This window comes from Martes martes (assembly GCF_963455335.1).
Source record: "Martes martes genome assembly, chromosome: 14".
Lineage (NCBI taxonomy): Eukaryota > Metazoa > Chordata > Mammalia > Carnivora > Mustelidae > Martes > Martes martes.
This window is the reverse complement of record NC_137902.1, coordinates 86,358,062-86,380,885: the sequence shown is the minus strand read 5'-3', so window position 1 is coordinate 86,380,885 and position 22,824 is coordinate 86,358,062. Positions and strand designations below refer to the sequence as shown.

Here is a 22,824-nt window from a genome sequence, read left to right as displayed (position 1 = left end):
CGCGACCACTGGCTGAGAATATTTCTGTCCGGAGAAAACCTGACCTGCCTGCATGTCAGGCCTGAGACGGACCCACAAACCAGGAGGAGGCTCCTCTCCCCTCGCTCGAGCCTCAAGGACAACAGGTACCGACTGACCGAAGCCGTTCTCCAGATCACGTGATCCGCTGTTCTCAAAAACCTGAGAGTCTCCGAGCGACGGCGCCGGATGAGTTGCCTTCCATTCCGCCGACGGCTTTCTCCGGGCAGGCCGTCCCTCACCACCCTGACGGCGTCACCTCCAGGATGCGCTCCGCCCCGGCGCTGGAGGCCTTCGGGGGCCGAGATGAGGGACACACGACCGTCCCTGGTTGGGGAGGGCACGTGCAGCTGGACACAGCCGTGGGCATCCCCCACCCCACTAGGCCCTGCTTGTCTAACCCGGGGAAAGACAGGGGCACTAAAAGATGCCACAACACCTTGTAGGCGGCAAGGTGTGTGGGGCCCAGACCAAGGCTCCCGGTGGGGACAGGAGCTGCAGGTCCGTGCTCAGCACACAAGGACACGGCCGAGAGGCTCAGCTCTGCTTCTGCTGTCGGGAAATCAAGGCCTCAGGGTCCGGGAAACAGGACTCGGGGAAGGCTGAGTCTAACGGCTCCCAAGAGTGCTGAGGGCATTCCCGAAACGTGGCTCAGCTTAGGCCAGCACTGGAACGGTGATAACCGGAGCGGAGAGAAGTAAAAGCTTGCGCTCCAGTGAGAGATCTTGGGCAACTGGGCTGTAGCATCAGAAGGTCCCTGCTTAGGGAAATTTTTAGAAGTGACGCTCGGAAGCTCCTTGCTGGGAGGGGCCGATGGTGGATGGTCAACTGAATGCAAATAAGGAAACTTCTCCTGGGCTCCATGTGTGCCTGCCCTCGCAGAGGCACACACGGAGGAACGCACACTAGCACACACACAGGTACACACACACAAGTGCACACACGGGCATGCACACAAGGGCTCACACACAAGCACACATACACACACATAGATGCTCACAAGCACACACACAGGTACACACACAGAAGCGCACATACAGGCACGCACACAGGCACGCACACAGGTACATACACATAAGCCACTGAGTGACCACAAGGGGCCAGTGTCTGGGACCAAGAGGTCATGGGTGTGGCCCACGGAGGTGAGGCCAGCATAGTCCCTGCCCTGGTGTGACTGTTTGGCCCCAGCTTTGGAAGAAGCTACTTGGGGGCCGCCGCAGGCCTGTCTGTGTGCTCCTAAGTTTCTTTCTTCTTCATAACCACGCGCAGGCCCAGAAGCCTCCCTCCTCACACTTCCAGGATTTGCACCCGGCACACAATAGGATTTGGTAAACCTTCTTTTTAAAAGATTTTATTTATTTGAGAGAGAGTGAGAGAGAGAGCATGAGAGGGGAGAGCGCCGGAGGGAGAAGGAGATCCCTGCTGAGCAGGGATCCTGATGCGGGACTTGACCCTGGAACTCCAGGATCGTGACCTGAGCCAAAGGTAACCAACGGAGCCACCCAGGCGCCCCATGGTAAACGTTTCTTGATTAAATGGACTGCCCAGAACCCCAGCAAGACTCACTTATTCCTAAGATCAACAACCCCTTTTCCTGGTGGGGGAGGGAGAGATGGTCCCTGATTAGATTTTGGCTGCCTCCTGGTTCCCCATCACCAAGGATGGGGACGGGGTGCATTCTGAGTTGGGGTGGTATGTGCAGCAAACACAGGCTCACGGGTGCTGGGCCTCTACCCGACTCTTCATCCCAGGCTGGTGACCTTGGGCAAGTACCTAGAAGCCTCCGGGGCCTCAATCAGTTCATCTGGAAGAGGAAGGGCTGGGCTGCCAAACGCCCTCCCTCCCCAGCGCTGGGCTCCAGGCCCCCTTCTCTCCCCAGCACTGGGCTCCAGGAGCTGTTACCTTCCACACTCCCGCTAAGGGAGGATCGAGTGTCCCTGCCACTTTATAAGCACAAATGTTGCAGCACGGCACTACAAGTCATTTGGATGACACGGTGGGGGGATAAAAGGCAGAGCCCCCCCCGGGGGTCAGACCTTCAAGACCGTGGTTTGGTGTCTGGGCAAGAGCCAGAGTCCCTCTTTTTAGATGCAGAAAGGGCACTTAACTGAAGGGCAAAGGGTACAACACAGACAAGCTCTCCTTTAAGCAGCTCCTATCAGGGGGATGCGCCCCCGGGGTGGCTGCTTTCCTGATGAGGAATGTCAGTAACCAGCCACGGGAGCTACACTAGGGGTGAAGCTGGGATTCGAACTCGGTCCTGCCCGCACGCTCCCTCCTCCTTCCATGCCCAGTGCTGCCCCCTCATTTATAGGCCCTTGCCGGCACACCATGACCCCCAGACTCCCATGATATGCTCCGACACCCCCCATGAGCCGCAGCTCCCCACCCCCAACGGCCCTGCGGCAGCTTCCCAGCCGCCCTCGAGACACGCTGTCATCGCGGCTTCTGCGTCAGCATCCACGAACCACACGCCCTGCCGCCCCGAACCCAGAGATCGCTTCTCCTTTCCTTCCTCAAAATACCCTTCTCTCGTGGCGGGGATTTGTCACCGGGCTCAAGACAAAGCGGAACCAGTGAGACCTTGAGCCCACTCCACTCCACCAAACTCGGGTCCCTAAGAGTCAGAGGTCCAGACCCGTGATTCCAAGGGAAAACGGCTGGAAGGGATGGCGGCCCAGGCATCGCTGAGCCCGTGGCCACACCAGGAGCTCTGCAGACAGACCTGCTGGCCCAGGGGCTGCCCGGGTGCAGAAGCCGGTAGCCTCTCTACTGGGCCTCAACCCCACAGCCTGGTGTGGAGGGCACCCCGACAGCCCAGGCGCAGAGACTCCCGTGTGCTCTCGGGGTCCTGCTCTGCTTGAAACCTCCGTCTGAGAGGCAAACGGCGGCCGAGGAGCAGGCTCCGGAGGACGGACCTCCGTTCAAGCCTTGGCCCTACCACTCCTGGTGCAGCAAAGAGCTGAGCGGGAGGGACGCCTGGGCGGCTCAGTCGGTGAAGCCTCTGCCTTCAGCTCAGGTCGTGATCCAGGGCCCTGGGATCCCGTCCTGCGCGTTGGGCTCCGTCTCCCTGTCCCTCTGCCTGCCGCTCCCCTGGCTTGTATGCACGCTCTGTCTCTCTGACAAGTAAAATCGTATTTAAAAAAGAAGAAGAAGAAGAAGAAAAGATCTGAGTGGGAGTTTGGCTGTCCCCAGGACTGGTACTGGGGACCAGAGCCAGATACGACAGGTACTCAACACTCCATGTTCCAAAGACAGCCCCAGACGTTTGGGGCCAGTCACATACCTCACACAGGGCCTGCTAAGAGTCAGCAGAACCAGTCCTACCACTAGCCTCCTCCCCACGTTCCAGCCTGTCCCAGGAGCTGGAGAGCAGAGAAAGGAGTCATCAGCCCCGGCAGGAGAGCAGCGCTCATGCTAGGAGATGCAACCCTCATCCCCGGTCACTGAGGAGAAAACCCTAGAGGAAATGCTCAGGGGGATTAGGAAGCAGGAACCTCATCACCCCACTCAATGGACAGTGACCGTGCTGATGGGAAGGCTCAGACCCAAGGGGTGTTGACATGACAACAAAGCAGATTGCGGAGAGAGTCCCAGCAGCGGCCCACCTGTGCCGTGGAGGTCTAAGGGCACCAAGACTTCGGGGTCGGGGGGGGGCAGTATCTGCCTCCACCTGGGATTTCTGTAGGTGGCAGAGAAGGAAGGAGGGCAGGTGGGCACCAGCCCCTGACCTGCGTGGCCGGACCCAAAGAAGGGACTGGGCGGGAGGCAGACAGCAGAGGGAGCCAGGATAAGACAGAGTCCGCCATGTGGACACAGCCCTGTGACAGGGTCACCCCCAGAGCCCACGGTGGAGCAAAGCCAGCAGTGAAGAGGCAGAGCGTCCCCTAAAACCACCCTGCCCCTCCTCGGGCCAGCCCCAGAAGAGCCAGATTCCAAAGATGGGGGGCGAGGCTCAGCGCTCAGGACACACCCTTCCCCTGCACTCCGAGCCCTGGACAGAAGGGACCATGGCCCTCCAGCGGCCGGGGCAACAGGAGGTGCGAGGCACGATGGGCCAGCTCCTGACCACCCCGCCCCCCAGAGGGAAGATGATAACACCTTCTCCCCTGTTATCAGGGAGGCTCCACACAGACGCCTACGCCAGCCCCAGGCGCTGGGCCAGACACAGAGCACAGGACAGTGACAGAGGAGACTCCCTCCAGTCCAAGAGCACTTTCCAGTTCTTCCCCAAAACTTCTGCCACGGTGCCCCTCTGCCAGGGCCCCTCTCCTTCTTCCCACCCGCCTCCCCAGCTGCCACAAACCCGCCTCCTGAGGGCTCGGGCCCCACGGAAGCCTCCCACAGCTTAAATATACGCCACCTAAGTCCCCTGAGTTATCGCTTAACTGGGTGGGGTATAAGGTTTGTACCCCCCAGCCAGGGGTTCGGCTCCCAGCAAAAAGGGGCTGCAACTGTGGTAGAGTATGTTTCCCCATCTGAACACTGTACCACAAAGCACGGGCCATCGCTCAGATGCCAGCGATGTGGGGGACCTCCCAGCCCCTCCATGCCCCGACCAGGTAACCTCGAGCGAGCCACTGAACCTCTCTGACCGTCCACAACACAGGGACCGTCTCAGCACTACCATCAGAGGGCCCTTGCGAAGAAGAGGCCAAACCAGTTCGAACGGAGCCTGGCCTGGCACCCAGTCGGGCTTCGCCATTATCTGCGGCTCACCCGCGCCCTCCCGGATCTGAGGACTTGTTCTGAGATGGGCCCCAGGGAAGCAGTCATGCTTAAAAGCTCCCTGGGCTAGTCCAGTGGTTGAGAACCTTGTCTAAGAGAAGGCACGCGGACGGAGAGGTAGGGAGAGACGTCAGAGCTGAGAGTCAAAGGAAGGGTGACCCCCTTTCTAGCTCCCCAGAAGTATCAGAGTATTTGTCAGGAAGCCAGGGGACGGCTTTGCTCTCTAGAGCCTCGAAGACCAGCACTTAGGCATCCCCTTTTCCTGCCAGCCATCCCGGAGATACGAAAAGCAATGAGAGGTGGAAGATACAACGAAGCCTGGGCCAGGGCTTGAGGCCTCTTGGCTGGAGAGGCTCTGTCTGCCTGGTCACTCTTTCCCTCGCTCAGCATTTACTTGCCAACCAGCAGATGGTGCAGAAAATGTGCGGCCCGGCCCCTAATCCAGCTAGTGCAGAATTTGCATGTGATTAGTGGAGAACCAGGGTCCTGGCCTGCGTTTTTTTTTTTTTTTTTCCTCTTAAAAAGGAACACAAATACCTAAATACAAAACACGATCACAGTCACGGTTCTTCAAGTAACATCAGCCTACCTGACCTTTGTATCTTGCTGGAACTACCCCTTTGAATCCAATTAAAAAGCTAAAGCGTCAGCAATGGAGCTGAGGACTGCCTGAGTAACCAGGTTTTGGGCTCAAAGGTAATTTTTGGACAGATAATACCTATGACTCGTGCACTGGAAAATATGCGGCTACAGCAGACTTATCAGAAGGCTGTGAGCGCAGAGCTGTTTTACAAGACTATCACGGCCACTAACTAGTACCTATGTAAGACTATCAGGGCCACTAACTAGTACCTATGTAAGACTATCACGGCCACTAACTAGTACCTATGTAAGACTATCACGGCCACTAACTAGTACCTATGTAAGACTATCACGGCCACTAACTAGTACCTATGTAAGACTATCACGGCCACTAACTAGTACCTATGTAAGACTATCACGGCCACTAACTAGTACCTATGTAAAACTATCACGGCCACTAACTAGTACCTAGCTCTTCCGGAGCCAGACCTGTTTCCTGCCGATTCTCTCTGGGGCTCCCACAGCACTGCAATCCTTCTCTACTTTTTCTCGCCTTTCTTTTTTTTTGAAATAAAGATGTTTTCTTTAGAGAACAGGGACACTGTTAAAAAAGGAGAATGCCTGCCTGCATCGGGCGTCTGTCGGTGAGAGAGCTCTGCAATTACCCTCACCAGATGACACCGGCAGAGCCCTCGTGAAAGTGGACATTTCAGGGCTTGGAAAGCTAATGAGAATCAGAGATGATGATGAGGGCGTGTATAATTACACCTTTTTGCAATACCTGACATGGTATTTACAAAGCACTTTACAATCACCGTCCTTTGCTTAAGTCACAGCAGCCCAGTCAATTCACATGTTCTCCCATTAGCTTATTAAAAATATGCCTCATAAACTAGCTCCTCTGTGCCCATAAAAGAGCCCCGGTAAACTTGATGGCTTTTTCTTGGGGCCTCTCCATCCAGCTCAGACAGCAAGCACTGACCTCCCACCCAGGCAGCTGGGGAGCTGGGTGTCACCCCCAGACTGTTCAGCAGCCCTGAGAAATGAAGTCCGAAGCGCTGGTTCATTCAGCAGGGCTCGAAGCTGGAGATCAAAAACATCTCATCCCAAATGGGTCAGTCCCGTCCCGCCATTACTCAAAAATATCTGTGTCTGACCCCAATCTGGAGGCCAGCGTGCACATGACCTTTCCAGGCTCAGGTCAGGTGCTCTGGGATGACGGGACGGAGGAGTCAGTCTAGAGGTCGAGCCTCCGTGGTGGGCACAGCTCCCGCCAGGCCCCGTTCTAATGCGTGCGGGAAGCGGCCCCTGTGCCCGGCCAGGGCGGGCCCAAAACCCACCGGGTGGCTACCGGGGCAGGCCCTCAGTTTCGCTCTCTCTGTCGCCTCATTTGGGAATGGGCGGGGTGGGGGGGAGGAGAACGGCCTGCAGGTAGGACAGGGCTCGGGCGACCCCAGAGCCAGTGCCTTCCGCCCACCCTCGGGGCTCCGCGACCGCCCCCCGCAGCCGTAGGCCCTGCAGCTGGCGCCGCGCGCGGGGCGGGGGACTCTCCCAGGTGAGCGCCCCCCAGGTGAGCGCCCTCCGCCCCCCCGGTGAGCGCCCTCCCCCCCCCGGTGAGCGCCCCCCCAGGTGAGCGCCCTTCCCCCCCCCGGAGCGCCCGCCCCCGCCCCCCCGGGAGCGCCCCCGGACCCCCGCCCACCTGCGCGAAGTAGAGGTTCATGAGCGTGAGCGTGAAGAACTGCAGGCACACGGGGAAGCAGTAGAGCAGCCAGAAGACGAAGGGGCCGAGCGCGTTGGCCGCCACGAAGTCCCTGAAGTAGAAGGAGAAGAGGACGGTCCGCAGGGAGGCCCAGAGGAGGCAGAGGAAGAGGAAGACGCTCTGGTAGCTCAGCCGCTTGTGGCCGTAGCGCAGCACCAGCCACAGCTGCGCGTAGATGAACACGAAGAGCAGCGAGTAGAACGCGGTGTAGACGACGGTGAGGCCGAGCTTCACGTAGGGCGGCACGGCCGGGGTCAGCGTGGGCGGCAGCGAGTCGTTGCGGAGCGGGTCCCACGGCGGAGCCGCCATCGGGCCCGGGACGCCGCGGCGGGGCCGGGGGCGCCTCATCTGCGCTCGCGGCCCGCGCCGCCCCGGGGGTCTCGGAGCCGCGCGCCCCGCCCGGAGCCCGGCGCCCGCAGGAAAGAAAACAAGCGGCACTTCCTCCCGCCGCACCACATGACCCGCCGGCGGCCGCGCCCGCCGCCCCCGCGCGCCCCTGCGCCGCCCGCCCCGCGCGCCCCTGCGCCGCCCCGCGCGCCCGCCCGCCCCGCGCCCCCCGCCCGCGCCCCGCCGCGCGCCCGCCCGCCCCGCCCCCCGCCGCCCTGCGCGGCCCCGGCGCCGCCCCGCCCCCCGCCCCCCGCCGCCGCACGTCGGCCCCCGAGCCGCACGCGCCCCCGCGCCCCGCCACGGCCCGCACCGCCCCACGTCAGACCCCGAGCCGCGCGGCCCGCAGCGCCCGGTCCACCCCCGCGCCGACACCGCGCGGCCCGCACTGCGGGGTCCGGGCGCCGCCCCGCCCCCCCGTCCCGCCGCGCTCAGCGCCTGAAGCCTCGGCCCCGCGCGGCCGGCTCCGGGCTCCCCGCGCCCCCGCTCTCCGCCGACGATGACGGACTTGTTTCGCAGAAGTTAATTCAGAACAACAAACTTTAAGTCTTTTTTTTTCTCATTAAAAGTAGAACTGGCTGAGAAGCGGCCGGCGCTTCCCCGCGGACTCGAAATCCAGAAGGGCCCGGGGCGAGAGCCCGTGTTTGTGGGGTCGCGCACGCCGCAGCGAGCGAAGTGGTTCCCGGGGCTCCGGCCTCGACGCGGGGGGACAGGGCACTCCTCCCTCGGGGGCACAGGGCACTCGTCCCTCGGGGGGACAGGGCACTCCTCCCTCGGGGGGACAGGGCACTCCTCCCTCGGGGGCACAGGGCACTCGTCCCTCGGGGGGACAGGGCACTCCTCCCTCGGGGGGACAGGGCACTCCTCCCTCGGGGGCACAGGGCACTCGTCCCTCGGGGGGACAGGGCACTCCTCCCTCGGGGGGACAGGGCACTCCTCCCTCGGGGGCACAGGGCACTCGTCCCTCGGGGGGACAGGGCACTCGTCCCTCGGCGGGACAGGGCACTCGTCCCTCGGCGGGACAGGGCACTCGTCCCTCGGCGGGACAGGGCACTCCTCCCTCGGCGGGACAGGGCACTCCTCCCTCGGGGGCACAGGGCACTCCTCCCTCGGGGGGACAGGGCACTCGTCCCCGGAGACCCGCCGCGCCGGCTGCGCCCCTCCCGGCAGCGCGCTAGTGCGGCGAGCGCTGAGCCCGAGCCCCCCGGGCCGCAGGACTCCGGGTGAAGCGCGACTGCTCTGAGCTCACGGGCTCCCGGTCCGGCCCAGCCCGGCCGGCCAGACCCCACGGCCGCTCTTTCGCGGCCCCGGAGACGGTCGCTCCTCCCAGACGGAAAATTGGACTTGCCGGACGCCCCAGGACGTCTGCGGGGCCGGGAGTTGGGGAGTGCCCGGGGCAGGGAGAGGATGCCGGGCCGACCTCTGGACGCGAGTCTGGGCAGAGGAAAGAGGCCCGAATCTGCAAGGCTCCAGTAATTTCTTGTGACTCCTTTTTTCATCTTTATAGTCAGCTTCGTGCCGAATTGTATGTTTTTTTTCCGAAACGGGCCCCGTGGAGCCTGGATCCAGCTCTCTGTTTCCTCCCAATTAGTGTTTACGCTTCGCCAATCCATTTCAGGTGCTTTGTCGAGGCCAAGTGTGCCTTTGGTGCCAAGCTCCTTTTCTCCTTCCTCTTTCTCTTTCCATCGCGGAGAGACAACGGCCCCCCCACCTCTTGTTCCCCTCAATCCCTTCTGCACAGGGCAGCTGGAGTGACCTTTTTTCTTTTCTTTGTCATTCCCACGCTTAATTCCCTTCGCTTGCCCCTCATCTTCGGGAGAATATAGTCCACATTCCTACGCTAGCTCAGCTCCCTGACTTGTCTCTCTTAAGAGGTGTTACAGAGTATGAAACACCTCTTAACTCCCCTACACCTGGACAATTCTTTCCACCCCTTCCGCCAACAACTGGCCAAATACGATTCATCTATAAGGAGGTTGCTTCCTCCAGAAAGTTTTCCCAGACTTCACCGCCCACCATCTGCTCAGGATTAGGTCGGAGCACCTGCTGCTCACCAAGCAGCCTTGCGTAATTGGCCGCTGGACTTGTTTGTAAGTTTCCTTGGGCTAGAAACGATGCCTTGTTTACCAGTGTCTTCCCTGTGCTTGCCTGGGCGTTCAAAAAATATCTGTTTATGTTTTCTTATGCTGAAAGAATGTAGTTTGTCATCAGAGGCTCGGGCTCTGATACTTCTCCTCGTCTGTAAAACCTCTATTCACGACACTACCTTACGATCCAAGATGGCTGCGGCCTCTCCAACCGTGACATCCGCCTCCCGGGCTGGCATTAGGAAGGACGGGAGAGAACTAGCAGGCACTTGTCCCTTCCTGTTTATGGAGCCTTCCCAGAAATACCACAGAAAGCATCCACTTTCACCTCATTGTTAGAGCTTAGCTACCCTAATGAGACAACTGCAAGAGAGATTAGGAAATGTAGTTTTTATTCCATATGGCCAAAAGTCAAAGTTCTGTTATTATGGGCAAAGAGGAGACTCCATTCGGGAAGGAACTAGCCGTCTTTACCAGCATCAAATGTGCTTTTTAGTATTCTGACATATCTGAAAATAACAACCATATAAAATGCTTCCTCTTAATATAACGCAACATACCTTGCACACTTGCAAAATACCTTCGCTCCTCCCCACAAAGGGGTCACACTGAAGGATCATTTTCTGTGTCCAGCTTGAAGTCCAGGACCTGTGGGTGATAGTCATTCCTCCTTTAATTCTGCCACGACCCCGTCTCAATATTCTGATCTTCTAGATTAACTTATCTATTACTAATTTATCCTATATAAACAGAAGAAAATTAAAAGTAAAAAAGGAATTAGTTAAAATACACATAAATATACATATGACACAGCAAGAAAGAAAACATAAGAAGTTAGAGACCTTATTTTTGCAAGTAGTCATAAGACTGTAAGTGTTATAAAACTATGTCAATTTAGGACTCCTCTCTTTTTTAAAAGATTTTATTTATTTGACAGAGAGATAGAGCACAAGTAGGCAGAGCAGCAGGCAGAGGGAGAGGGAGAGGCAAGCTCTCTGCTGAGCAGGGAGATGTAGGGCTCGATCCCAGAACCCTGAAATCATGCCCTGAGCTGCACGTAGCCAATTAACTGACTGAGCCACCCAGGTGCCCCTAGGACTCCTCTCTTAAATGCATGTTATAAAATCTTCATTTTCTTTTATTAACCATCTCAGCTAATCAGGAGATAATCCTCACGTCTGAGGGATCTGTGTATGTTCATTTTTTGTAACAAAATGCATTGCTTTCCATTGGACATGCCAGTACTACAAGGGATCCCTATCCCATCATATGGATCCCCATAGATCCTATTGGCTCCCTTTTGCCAATATAACAGCAACCTTACATCCCTTTGAGAGCCACTATCATCAAAGTCAACACTAACTCCCCATTTTTGCAATCTCAAACACTCGGATGAAGAGTCTGAAAGAGCCAGTGTCTTCATTTCAATCTCAAGGGAAATGCACTTGGGTCCTCTGTTAGAAGGACTCCTCCTTGGTTGCTGTGACCTTCAAAACTGGAAAGCCCAAAGGAGAAGGGAGAAGAACCAAACACTTTGTAAATGAGTCATTCGGCGTAGTAGAGAGGTCATCGTCTTGGGTCCTGTATGGAGAAACACCATATATTGGCCTTGAGACCAGAAGATATCCTATGAATACAGGACAGTCATATTGTCTTTAGAGGTGTCTCTTCCGGCAGGCACTAAGTCTACAGTCACCCATTCCATTACTCTGTAAGCCATCTGCTACTCAGGGACAGATATTAGCTCACTTCATTTCTCCTTTTGATAAAACGTGAGGTCCTTAGTCAGAAGCAATATTGTGCGGAATACCATGATGACGAGTGAGGCGCTCAGAAAGCCTGAGCATGATAGCACAGGCATGGTGGGCAAAGACAGTAAATCCAAGTTCAGAAGCATTGTCTATTCCCATGAAGACAAACCACTGATCCCCTCCATGAGCCAAGAAGTCTGTGTACTCTGCCTCCAGGTGGCTGTGTAGGACTCCTCTGAATTTGGCACCTTTCAGAACCACCTTTCACTCACAGTTGGTTAGTGGTGCAGGAAAGAAGCTAGATTGGCCTTGGGAGGGGAAGTCTAAGTTGTTAAAAACATAGATAATTTCAGTCTCTACCTACGTGGTCAATGTGTCCATGACCCACCGAATAAGCAGTGGGTTAGCTGGAGAGAGAAGCTGACTTACACCCATGGGGAAAGTTAACCGGTCCTCTTGAATATTGAGAGTCTCTGGTGTCACTGGGTCTTTTGGTGACCTGACTTGATAGCTTGATGGATCAAAATAACAGCAGGCTCCAGATGGGCAGCTCAAACTGCATGGTAAATGGACTTTCTTGATAGGCATTCGGCGTCTTCCATGGCCCAGGAACAAGCCAAATACTTTGCTCGAAAGGAAAAGAGTCACTTGAGAAAGAAACCAGGGGTTTTTTCCAAAACACTGATAGCTGACACTGTGATTCTCCTAATAGGGCTTGTCACAAGTCCCACACACGCTTCCAAACACCATTGACGCTCAGAGCACCATTGGATCCACTGAGCCAAGGGTGACAGAGCAGACTGCACTGTGGCCCAAACAAGATGGACAGTCTTCTCTATCTCTGGGCCATTCCTCAAAATTAGCTCCCTTTGAGTCACCCAATAAGTGGGTCAGAGAAGCACACCTAAAGTGACAAATGTTGCTTCCACAGGGAACTTTGAAACATTGTCTCCCTTTTTCCTGTGGGGGGTTGTGTGAGGTACAACAGCTCCTCCTTTGCTTTGGAGCAGCTATCTTAACCTGCCTAGATCGCTAGACTCTCTAAAGTTGTCTCCTAAGGTCACAGGACCCTGGAGGCTCATGAAACTTACATCCCACACTATGATGTGCATGTTTCTTATTAACATATCTAGAATAACTATGATGCGTGCTCTTTAGGTCCTCAAGCACGATATCATCAACGTAGTAGTCACTGTGGTCACTGTGATGTCCTCGAGAACGATGAGATGATTACAACTTCGATAGACCAAATTGTAGCGTGGAATGAGAGTCGATATAACTCTGAAACGAGACGGGCAGCCGTCCTCGTCAGATGAGACAACACGGCATTTGGAGTTCTTTGCTTAATAGGAAATGAGAAAGAGCATTTCCTCCATGGGCTGTGTGGATTTGTTGTACAAAGTTACCACCTTATAGGCTTATGTTGACCACTGTGACTCTCCAACACCTGTCCCTCTTCTACATACCGGACAGTTAAATGTAGACATTGTAGGAAGTTACTACTTCTGTAGCATTCAAGGTCAGGCCTAAGAATTGCATAGTCTGTTGAGGACTTGTCAGATCTGGAGCATTTTGGTTTGCTTCTATCATGTGGATTATATAAGGCCACAGAGAACCACCCGTCTATTTTGGTGCTAGGGCTCATGATCAACTAGTTTCTGCCTAAGACATCTGATGTGCAGACAATTCTTATTTCCAGACTGGCCTTGAGAATGGTGACAGTCAGCGTGCCTTCCACTGAGATGACCTTGCCTCCCCGGTGGTTGTGCCACCGCTGACCTCTGGCACCCGGAATCCTGGCAAATGTGAGGGAGTCTCTTTAACTCTGGCAGCTCTCAACAATCCCTCGTGTACATGAACCAACGATGACAGTGCTTCTGAGAGACGGTGGCATTTCCCTCACTAGCAGATTTCTCAATGCCTTGATGAAAGGAGCATCTTTCCGGCCCCTCTCAGGGAACCGAGTTAGGAGACCGGTGAATGGGTCATACACAATATAGCCACACTGGCACTCCTATTTCCTTGGGTCGTGCTTCTCCATCAGACCAAAGGAATTCATGCATTTCAACTTCTCTTGGTGTGGGCCACCAGGTTTCACTCAGCCAAGTAAGCAAGCAAACAGAACCGCTCCCCGGGCTCCAGGAAGCTCACTCAGCTAGAATCTCTGGGGAAGGAAACATCCCATTCCTCCCTCCCTGGTTTACTATCCTCAGAATTGATTCCCACATGTATCCCCAAGCCTTTCGCCAATATAGAGACCAAAGTCTTGCACTTACTTTGGTGTGTAAATCTACCCCCATCTAGATTTGGCTTTATAACCTGAGGGACATGTTGACATTTAGCTCTGGTTTTGGTCTGAAGACCAGTGAGACCAAGACAATGAGAAGAGAGGAAATATGAAGGGACTTGGACCCGCCCCCGCCACCCGCAATGCAACTTCCTCAGGCAAGAACATTATACGTCTTCAAGCAAGTGAGGAACAATAGGGAGAGGAGCTACTTCCTAACAGGAGGGAAGGTTTGTCCACCATGAATCCTCAGTCCCATGTGTCCCATTTCCCGCTCTTTCCAATCAGTCCCCTAACCACCAGTGAGGGATGAGAGGAGGCTGTGACTCTAACAGATGTTGTGAATCAGGAACCCACAACATCTGTCTTTTGGTTTCAGATGCTGTTGCAAAAGATAAGCGTTCTTTCAGTAGTCATCGAAAGCCCCTTGTTTTCAGACTGTGCCTTGAACTATCATTTAAGACTTGGTCATTCGCCGCTTCATCTTTCCAGCCATTGGGATCAACCCCTCTACCCCACAGTTTGTGACTTCTTTGTGCCCTCATGCTGTGCTCTAGAAGCAACCACTAGGTTTCTCAATGCCCTAACTTCAGTGGGAACTTCATTGTGCTGGGTGATTGCTACAAGCGACCACAAGCGATCATTTGTGCATGAGCTGTCTTCATATGACTTGAATTTTCATCGTCATTAAATCCAACAAGGCTAGATAATCAAGCTCAAATTCTCCCCCATTTCCTGAGGGGGTGTTGCTGCCAGCCCTCTTGGTGTCAATTTCTGTATTTCTCAGGGTTCTTGGTTGCAAGCAATAGAAATAGTTGGGCATCACTGTACAATGTTCCTCCTTTTATGTGGACTCCATTATATTGGATTAGGACCCATGCTAAGATCTCATCTTTTTTATTTTTTATTAACATTGGTTTGTTTAAGCAGAAAAAGAATGTATCAAAAAGTGCATTATGTGGCTTACAAAATCTTCCAGACTTCTGCAGGACTGTGGAATGTGGAGGCTACGAGAGAGGAAGGATGCCCAAAACCATGCTGCAGAACAACCGAGCGCTACCATCACCAGCTCTCACGCGCTGCTTTGCATCACAGACTACACCAGCGCTGACCACTGGAAACTGCCTGTTTCTGCTGGGAATGAAAATAGTTGCAGAGGACAGAAAACCTGGTTAATAAATAGGTTAAAAAGAAATGCTTCTTTTTCTCCCATATCTAGAAGTCAGTTGCTGCCAAACATGGATTCAACCGTCCAAGAAATCCGCCGAGGACTCTGGCTCTTCTGATCTCTCTGCCACCCTCAGCACACCGGCTCTGACAGCTCCTCAGTGCTGTGCCCTCGTGGTGGCCACATGGCTGCTGCAGCCCTAGATATGACATTCACAGCCAAGGCAGAAATCGGGAGAAGACAGAAAGGGTGACTTCCATAGCAGGAAGGCAAGAGTTTTCTCCCAGAGATCTCGAGACAGACTGCTCAAGACAGACACACACCTGTCGTGTGTCATACACTCCTCTAGTGATGCAAAGGGAACTGAGAAAACACACATTTGGCGTGACTGAGCTCTATAGTAGGGGCAGGCGAGGGAAGGGGTTGTAAAGGATGTTGGGCAAGGGAATCCCTCTAGAATAAGAGGATGAAGTTCACACTTCTCTGAATCAAGAACTTCCAATGCAAAGTCTGGGGCAAGGCCATCTGATTGGCAGAACCCAGACCGAGTTCCCATATCCTAGCATCCGTGGTGGCTGGAAACATAAGCATCCGGCATCTTCACTGTCTACGGTGGGAGCTCCTACTTCCTGAGGTACGAAGTTCCCCAATGTGGGAAGGGAGTTCAGACGCTACAGGGCCAACATGGAGACAGAGATCTTCCTGCATTGTTATAGACCTTCCCAGATCATCGTCTCCACGTGGTTAAAAGTTTAGAATCGAGGGGCGCCTGGGTGGCTCAGTGGATTAAAGCCTTTGCTTTTGGCTCAGGTCACGATCCCAGGGTTCTGGGATCGAGCTCCGCATCGGGCTCTCTGCTCCGCGGGGAGCCTGCTTCCCCCTCTCTCTGTCTGCCTGCCTCTCTGCCTACTTGTGATCTCTGCCTGTGAAATAAATAAATAAGAATTTAAAAAAAAAAAAGTTTAGAATCGACTTTTGGGGAAACAGATATAACATTTGTATGACGTCATCATTTTAAAAAATTATCTGTCAGCCGTCCTCAGAATTCTTTCAAATATTAAAGAGTGAGAAGAAAGCATCCAAAGAAGGAAATCTGTTTGCCCCTTGACTGGTTGCTGAGGTCCGGCTACCATGAGGCATCTCTCCCAGCTCTGAACTTGCCGTCCCAACTGAGGGTACCGCTATCCAGGATCCGCCCCCACCAGTTGCACGAGTGCCCCAGGCCTGCAGACCACAGCGTGTCCACCCTTCGGGACTCTGCCTACCCTCCCCATGCTCCATGCCCCCTAAAATGCATCTGTCCAGAGGACTAGGACTTCCAAGACAATAAGGAGCTCATTTAGATAAACAGATCTTTGCCGGTGCTCTCCCGGGGAAAAGCACCCTGTCCTGGTCGGTAGGACAGGCACCCTATTCCGTGCTGATTCCAGCTGCAGAAGTGTAGGATAATTAGAAACCACAGAACCCACGCAGCCTGCACCATCTAGGATATTAATAAACGCGCCCAGAAGGCCCACACTCACGGGGGGTGGGGGGAGATGTCAGGGGAAGGAGGCTGCGACAGCTGCTTATCAGTATTCATAGGTGTAGGTTGTTAGACAAAACCTCTCAACAGTCCCACTTGCCCCAGAACTACGGCTGGTTTACATTTTAAAAGTCAACCCCTGGGGCGCCTGGGTGGCTCAGTGGGTTAAGCCGCTGCCTTCAGCTCGGGTCATGATCTCAGAGTCCTGGGATCGAGTCCCATATCGGGCTCCCTGCTCAGCAGGGAGCCTGCTTCCCTCTGTCTCTCTCTGCCTGCCTCTCTGTCTACTTGTAATCTCTGTCTGTCAAATAAATAAATAAAATCTTTAAAAAAAAAAAAAAAAAAAAAAGTCAACCCCTACAAACTTTGTGTCACGTGGCTTGCCAGATCCCACTCCTGAAAGATTCCTCTTTTGCTCTCAGCGAGGACAGGTTCGGACTGCTTTGCCCACCGAAACCGACAGAAAAGCCTAACGATGATCACTTCGTTTTCGTGACCAGCATGTAGCAGGTGTTTGACTCGTGATCAGACGAGCCACTGATCCGCTGGCTGCCCTTTCTGGTCGTAGCCGTGTCTTGTGGGGGTTTTGGTCTAAACGGCAGCCCGAAACTTCGAACGCTAAGGGTTGCAAAGGTTTCCGGAATGCTGAGAGATTCAAGGGGGGCAGGTGAAGCAGCATGAGGGAGAAGGGTTTTGCCGGCGGAGATTACTCTGGGGTAAAAGTTCCTATTTCAACAAATAAATCTGACCTGTTGTGAAATATGAATGACTGACGCACCTATTTTTTTTTCTCATGCTTGTCATTCCTAAATTAAAAGACTAGCGGGGCACCTGGGCTGCTCCGTTGGTTGGGCATTCAACTCTTGGTCCAGGCTCAGGTCAGGATCTCGGGGTCCTGGGATGGAGTCCCACATCAGCTCCCTGCTCCGTGGGGAGCCTGCTTCTCCCTCCGCCTGCCGCTCCCCTTTCTTGTGCACTCTCGGACAAATAAATTATAAAATCCTTTTTAAAAAAAAAAGGTTTCATCCCTCCCAATAGGAAGCATGTCAGATTTTAACTCCGTCAGGTAGCCGCAGTGGGGTTATGGGTAACAAACTCCAGATCTAGGACAACGCTTAACCGGTTTCTAAGCAAACAAACAGAAGGTACAGCCCTCCCAAGGGTTGCTCAGAAGTGCCCTTTTCATAATTCAATCATCTCATTAAAACTTTGGTATTAAGTGGATCTGGGGGGAAAAAAAGGATTTAGTACAAATTGGGGCCCACAGAGGTCAAGAGCATAGAATATTGCCTACTTGCCTGAAAACAGAACGGAACGTTAACTACCGTCGAAAACCCGAAAGCATACCCTGCTCCAGGGAAGTAATTTTCAGTGGTTTGCTCGAGTTTCAGGGGAAAAACTCAACCCAGTTCTTTCCGGGATTTCTTGGAAAGTCGCTTAAGCAGCCTGCCGCGGCCCCCCGACCTTCTTCGTGTCCTGTTACTGTCTCTAGAAAATGCGGTGCTTTCCACTCGGCAGAGAAAGCCGAGTCCATCCGTGGTATTTCATAATGTCTCAGGGCCTGAGAAGAACCGTATCTTATTCTCAGGGTAGAAGTTTCCTGCACAGCAGGGATAATTAGTTGTTAAAATTATACCCCAGGTCTCCCGGGCGTGCACAGGGTTAGCCACCGAGAGCGGCCGGGATCTGTTCTGCAGAAAGGCTGGCTCTGGCCACGGCCCAGGGCAGAAGGAAGGAAGGTGAAGCGTGTGCGTCCCAAGTCATTCGGAGAAAGTTTCAGAGGCTGGGCTGCGGCTGGGTTTCACGGGTCCTGAGGCTCCCTTGGTGTTGGGAGACCTTCTTTAAGGAAAGAAAAACAAAACTGCAAGTACAAAAATTAGTTAAAATTTAAGAAGCTGAGCAGTCCCACAAATATTACAAAATCCAGGGGAAGAATGCAGCAATTTTACTAATTAATTGTCTGAGGCATTTCCACATACTTTGTTCCCTATATTTTCTGGCTGCCTGCACCTCACGGAAGACTGACTCTGCAGTGTCATCGTCTGTGGGGGCAGTGGAAAGGTCATTCTTTTCTCTAGCACGATTAATCGGATACCGGTTTTATCACTGAAGTTCAGGAGAGCTGCGACTTCACAACTAGTTAACGGGAGTTATGTCGACGTTTAGGGTTGCTGCCGGGTTGGGAAAACGTCAATGAGCTTGCTTTCACTTATGGTCCGCAGTTTTCGGGGCATGTCCAGTTCTCCTGGGCAGTGCTGAGCGTTAAGGAGTCTGAACCAATGGCTCTCATTACCCAGTGGGTGGTGATGGCCCTGTCTGGGGGTATGAAAAGTTGAAGTTCTCTTTATATTTCAAGTCCCATCTGCTGCAAAGGAGAACAAAGGCCACAGCAGGAAAAAACGCAGGTCAGCACTTGGGGCCCCAAGGCTTGGCCACACCCAGGGCCTCATTTGCATTTTTCCTGTGAGGCTGGGCACAGGGACGCTTTGTACTTGGAAAAGGAAGAATGCGCTCCCTGCCCACGATGCCGGGCAGCCTCCACCATCATGCAGTCTGGAGACCAGGCAAGAGGGAGAGAAAGAGAAGGAAAATAGGCAAACTTGGGGACCCTGCGGAGGGCGGGGCGCGGTTCCTGGCGGTCCGCGTGGTCAGGGCTGGTAGGATTTCAGCAGATAGATGCCCTGGGAACAGACCCACGCTTCTAGAGGAGACAGAGAATTTAAACTCGGGGCAGAGGCTCTAGCAGCAGATCCTCAGCCAAATGCTTGTCCATGGTGCTCCCAAAATGTGAAAGCACCCCGAGGATAATAGTCCCACAGCAATCATGCTGACCCCTTGTACTGCCCCGAGAGTAAGGAAGCTAAATGTAGGAGTTGGCTTGGGCTGCCATAACGAAGTAACCCAGGCCGCTCGGCTCACACGACAGAAAGGCATTTTCTCGAAACTCCAGAGGCTGGGAGTCCGGGATCAGGACGCCGGCACCAGGGGTCCCGGCGAGGACTCTCCCCAGTCGCCGGCTTGCTGCGTCGCCACACGTGGGGGTGGAGGTGAGCTCTCCGGGGCCGCTTCTCACAAGGACACTGATCCCACCACGAGCGCCGCACCCTCATCACCTCTCCCGACCCAACTATCTCGCAAGGGCCCAACTCCAAATACGATCGCATGGGGGGTAAGTCTTTTGACACATGAATTTTGGGAGAGACCTAATTCAGGTCGTAGCACCAGCTAAACGAAGGATCTAGAGGGTGGCCGAGCCCCTCCCCTCTGCCCACAGGAAGAGCACAAAGCCACGCCACAGCCACTTCGGCCCTGGCTGGGCCACCCCGTGCTGCCTCAGCACATTCGGGTCAGGGGACCCCGGCGGCTGTCTGCGCGCACAGACTCACCAACCCAGCTTCTGGACAGTCTCCCACACGGCCGAGCCAGGTGGCTTCCCGGAGCGCACAGAAGCCCCAAAGGAGGACGTAGGCCATTGGCAAGCCCAGCGCTAAGCTGCTGGCAATGGGTCAGAAATGGGTCCCTCTGGGCCCCGGGGTGGGACCGACAGGGACTGTGCCTCACTGCTTTACACACGGCCTTGCTGATAACCGTGCTTCTTCGTGTCCAAACTAGGTGACGAGGTGATGCACCCACAGTGGCTTGTGAAAAAGTGAAATAAAATATGCATCTGAGCCTTTAGCCCCGTGTCTGGCAGATTCCACCATCTGGGGGCAGGGAACAGTGCTGCTGCTGACGGTCCCGCGACCGCGATGGGGGGACCATAGGCGGTGAGGGGAGCGGGCGGATCCGTCCCCTCTGATCTCCCTGCCCCGGCAGGACAGGTGACTCAGCCGCACGTGCCCTGAAATGAGCGGTGACTTGGAGACCGTGTGATGCCTCATCTCCGGGGCTGAGAGTCACGGGTTTAAGATGGAAAGAGGAGGAAGTGCGGCACTGGGGAGGGCTGAGGGGACAAGGAAGAACGAGGAGTGCACGGAAGAAGAGAGGTTTGGTGGACAGAAGAGAAAAGGGATCGGATACGGCAGGTGGCATGGGCTGTGAGGAGGGACGGGAGGCAGGTTTGGGATCTCCGGGAGGAGGCCGGAGCATGAGAAGGTTGGGGGAGGGGGACCAAGGACAGGGAGTAAATATGCTTGAGGAAAAGCAAACAGGCAAACAAACCAACGACAATCATCTCTAAGGTGTTAGAAGAAAACATTTTCAAGGATAGTATTTCACGCACTCCTGAGCGTATCCCCATTTGTTTAACACACTGTGCTCTCCGGCCAGTGGTGACGAAAGGCTCAGAGAGGTTACGAGACTTCCCCGAAGGCACACAGCTCCCTGAGGGCCGAGCTGGACGAGGAAGCCTCGCGTCTAGCTCTGAGCCACGGCACAATGCTGCCCCGAAGCACGGTGATGACCCCCCACACCCCCGCCCGCCCAGGATGAGACCACAGCCAGTGCCTTGGGCCGCTGGGGCAGGCGACTTTATAAACTGTAACTGGCCCCCACCTGACCTGCTGTCCTTTAATATGTAGCCACCTGCTGGACTCTGGTCAGCCCGGCAAGGGTGGCGAGCCCCAGGGCCCGGGGCAGCCTGCCCTGTTGCGCTCCAGTGAGACCTGCTCAAGTAAGCACTTGGCAATGGCATTTGAAGTATGAGCTGCTTCACAGGCTTGGTCGCGTTCTCGATCCCACTTGACTCTGCAAACCCCAAGTTGTAAGAGATCTGATGCTGGCCGGTAGGATGCATCTCGGCGAGCACTACTGGACTCCAAGGAGCTGAGGGCCAAACCGCCGAGGACGAGCTGGGAGCCCCACAGACTCCCCCGCTGATCGCCCGCACCCCAGGCAGCGGGCACGGAGGCAGGTTCTGAGAACGCAGAGCTGGTTACTGCCCGGGCCTCGGCCTTGAGGAGTGCAGGGCCAAGACAGACATGTGCACCACATGACCAGGGAAGCCCCGAGGAGGGAGGTTCCGTCTCTGGGGGTGGCGGGGGTGGGGGGCACCTGAGGGGAGTCACCAGCAGGGGAGGCCTGGTGGGGGCCAACAAGCACCGCAGGGCTGTCTGGAGGCTCCGAGTCCCCAGTCCCCGGAGCATTTCTGCACGAGGGAGGGGCCGCAGTGAGAGGGAGGGGCCTGGCCAGCAGGTTAGGATCTTACTCCGTAGAGACGGTATTAGGACCTTTTAAGCGGCAAATGTCACAAACCACCTCCCGTGAACTTACCACAGAAGCGGGATGGGTTCGCCAAGGAATCAAAGCTCAGGGAGGCAGAGGGGGAGCTGGCGTTGGAGGTGTTGGGGTGAAGGCGGGACCCTGGGAGGGACCCCTGGAGGTGTCTGCTCTCTGTCCCCTCCTGGAGGGTCAGCTTCTCCCCACAGCAGGCAGGTGGCAGCTCAGCTCTGCCCACACACCTGCAAAGAGCTGGTCAGGAAACTGGCTTCCATCCCCAGGCACAGCCGGAGGGCTCCTGGGGCAGATGCCCTGCGGCCCACCTTGGGGTGTATATTCCTCTTGCCCCCTCCTTCACAGGTGACAAAAGTAGGAAACTTCTCTGGCGTGCCTGGGAGACTCAGTCGTTAAGCGTCTGCCTTCAGTTCAGGTCATGACCCCAAGGTCCTGGGATCGAGCCCCGCCTCGGGCCCCCTGCTCAGCGGGAAGCCTGCTTCTCCCTCTCCCACTCCCCCTGCTTGTGTTCCCTCTTCTGCTGTGTCTCTCTCTGTCAATTAAATAAATGAATGGAATCTTAAAAACAAAAAATAAGGAAACGTCTCTAGTGTAATGTGTTCGGGAAATGAGGGGCTGAGCATGGTGTGTGAGTCTGGCAGGGCTACCAGAGCAAAGACCCGCGGAGTAGGGGGCTTCGACAATAGAAATTCATGATTTCACGTTTCTGGAGACTGAAAGTCCAAGATCAAGGTGTCCGCAGGTTTGGTTTCTTCTGAGGCCTCTCTTTGGGCCGACGGATGGCCACTTCCCTGTGTTGTCACATGGTCGTCCTCTGTGTGAGTCTGTGTCCTAATCTTTTCCTATAAGGACACCAGTCATATTGGATTAGGACCAACCCATATGACCTCATTTTACCTTAATTACCTCCTTAAAGATCCTATCTCCACATACAGTCACATTCTGAGGCAGTCGGGGTTCGGACTTCCACATCTGAATTCTGGGGGGATAGGATTAACAGGTGATTTGAAGTGAATCCTAGCTGGGAGGTAAGAGTGCGTACGATATTAATTTCTAGGACCCACTGGGTTCTGGCTTTGTGCCAGACACTGTTCCAAGACCTTTTCATGAAGTGACGAATTTTATCTTCGTAACAATCAATGAATCGAGATTTCCCAATAAAGTGCTTACCTCCATTAAAAAACAAAGACAAAAAGCAAAAGAAAGCAAAGGCCCAGATGGAGGGGGTGGTCTTGGAACGGAGCAGGAAAGATGCTGGCGGACTCTTGTTTGCAACAGTCTCTATTGAGGACAGCACCGTCCTTAAAACACACTACAAAGTCATGTTCTTTCTTGTCCGATTTGTGTTACAATACCCGCTAGT

The 22,824-nt window shown here is 54.8% G+C and overlaps 1 protein-coding gene across 2 annotated transcripts in view; it reads right to left on the bottom strand.

Annotated features, from left to right (window-relative positions):
• Window positions 1-7,482, bottom strand: part of GPR137B (G protein-coupled receptor 137B) — a 49,596-nt gene extending 42,114 nt beyond the window's left edge. For both annotated transcript variants that reach the window (XM_080822694.1, XM_080822695.1), the window contains exon 1: window positions 7,028-7,482. In XM_080822694.1, coding sequence (XP_080678820.1) covers window positions 7,028-7,435 — 408 coding nt within the window. In that variant the 5' untranslated portion in view covers window positions 7,436-7,482. The remainder of the gene's footprint in view (window positions 1-7,027) is intronic.
• Window positions 7,483-22,824: the final 15,342 nt, after the last annotated feature.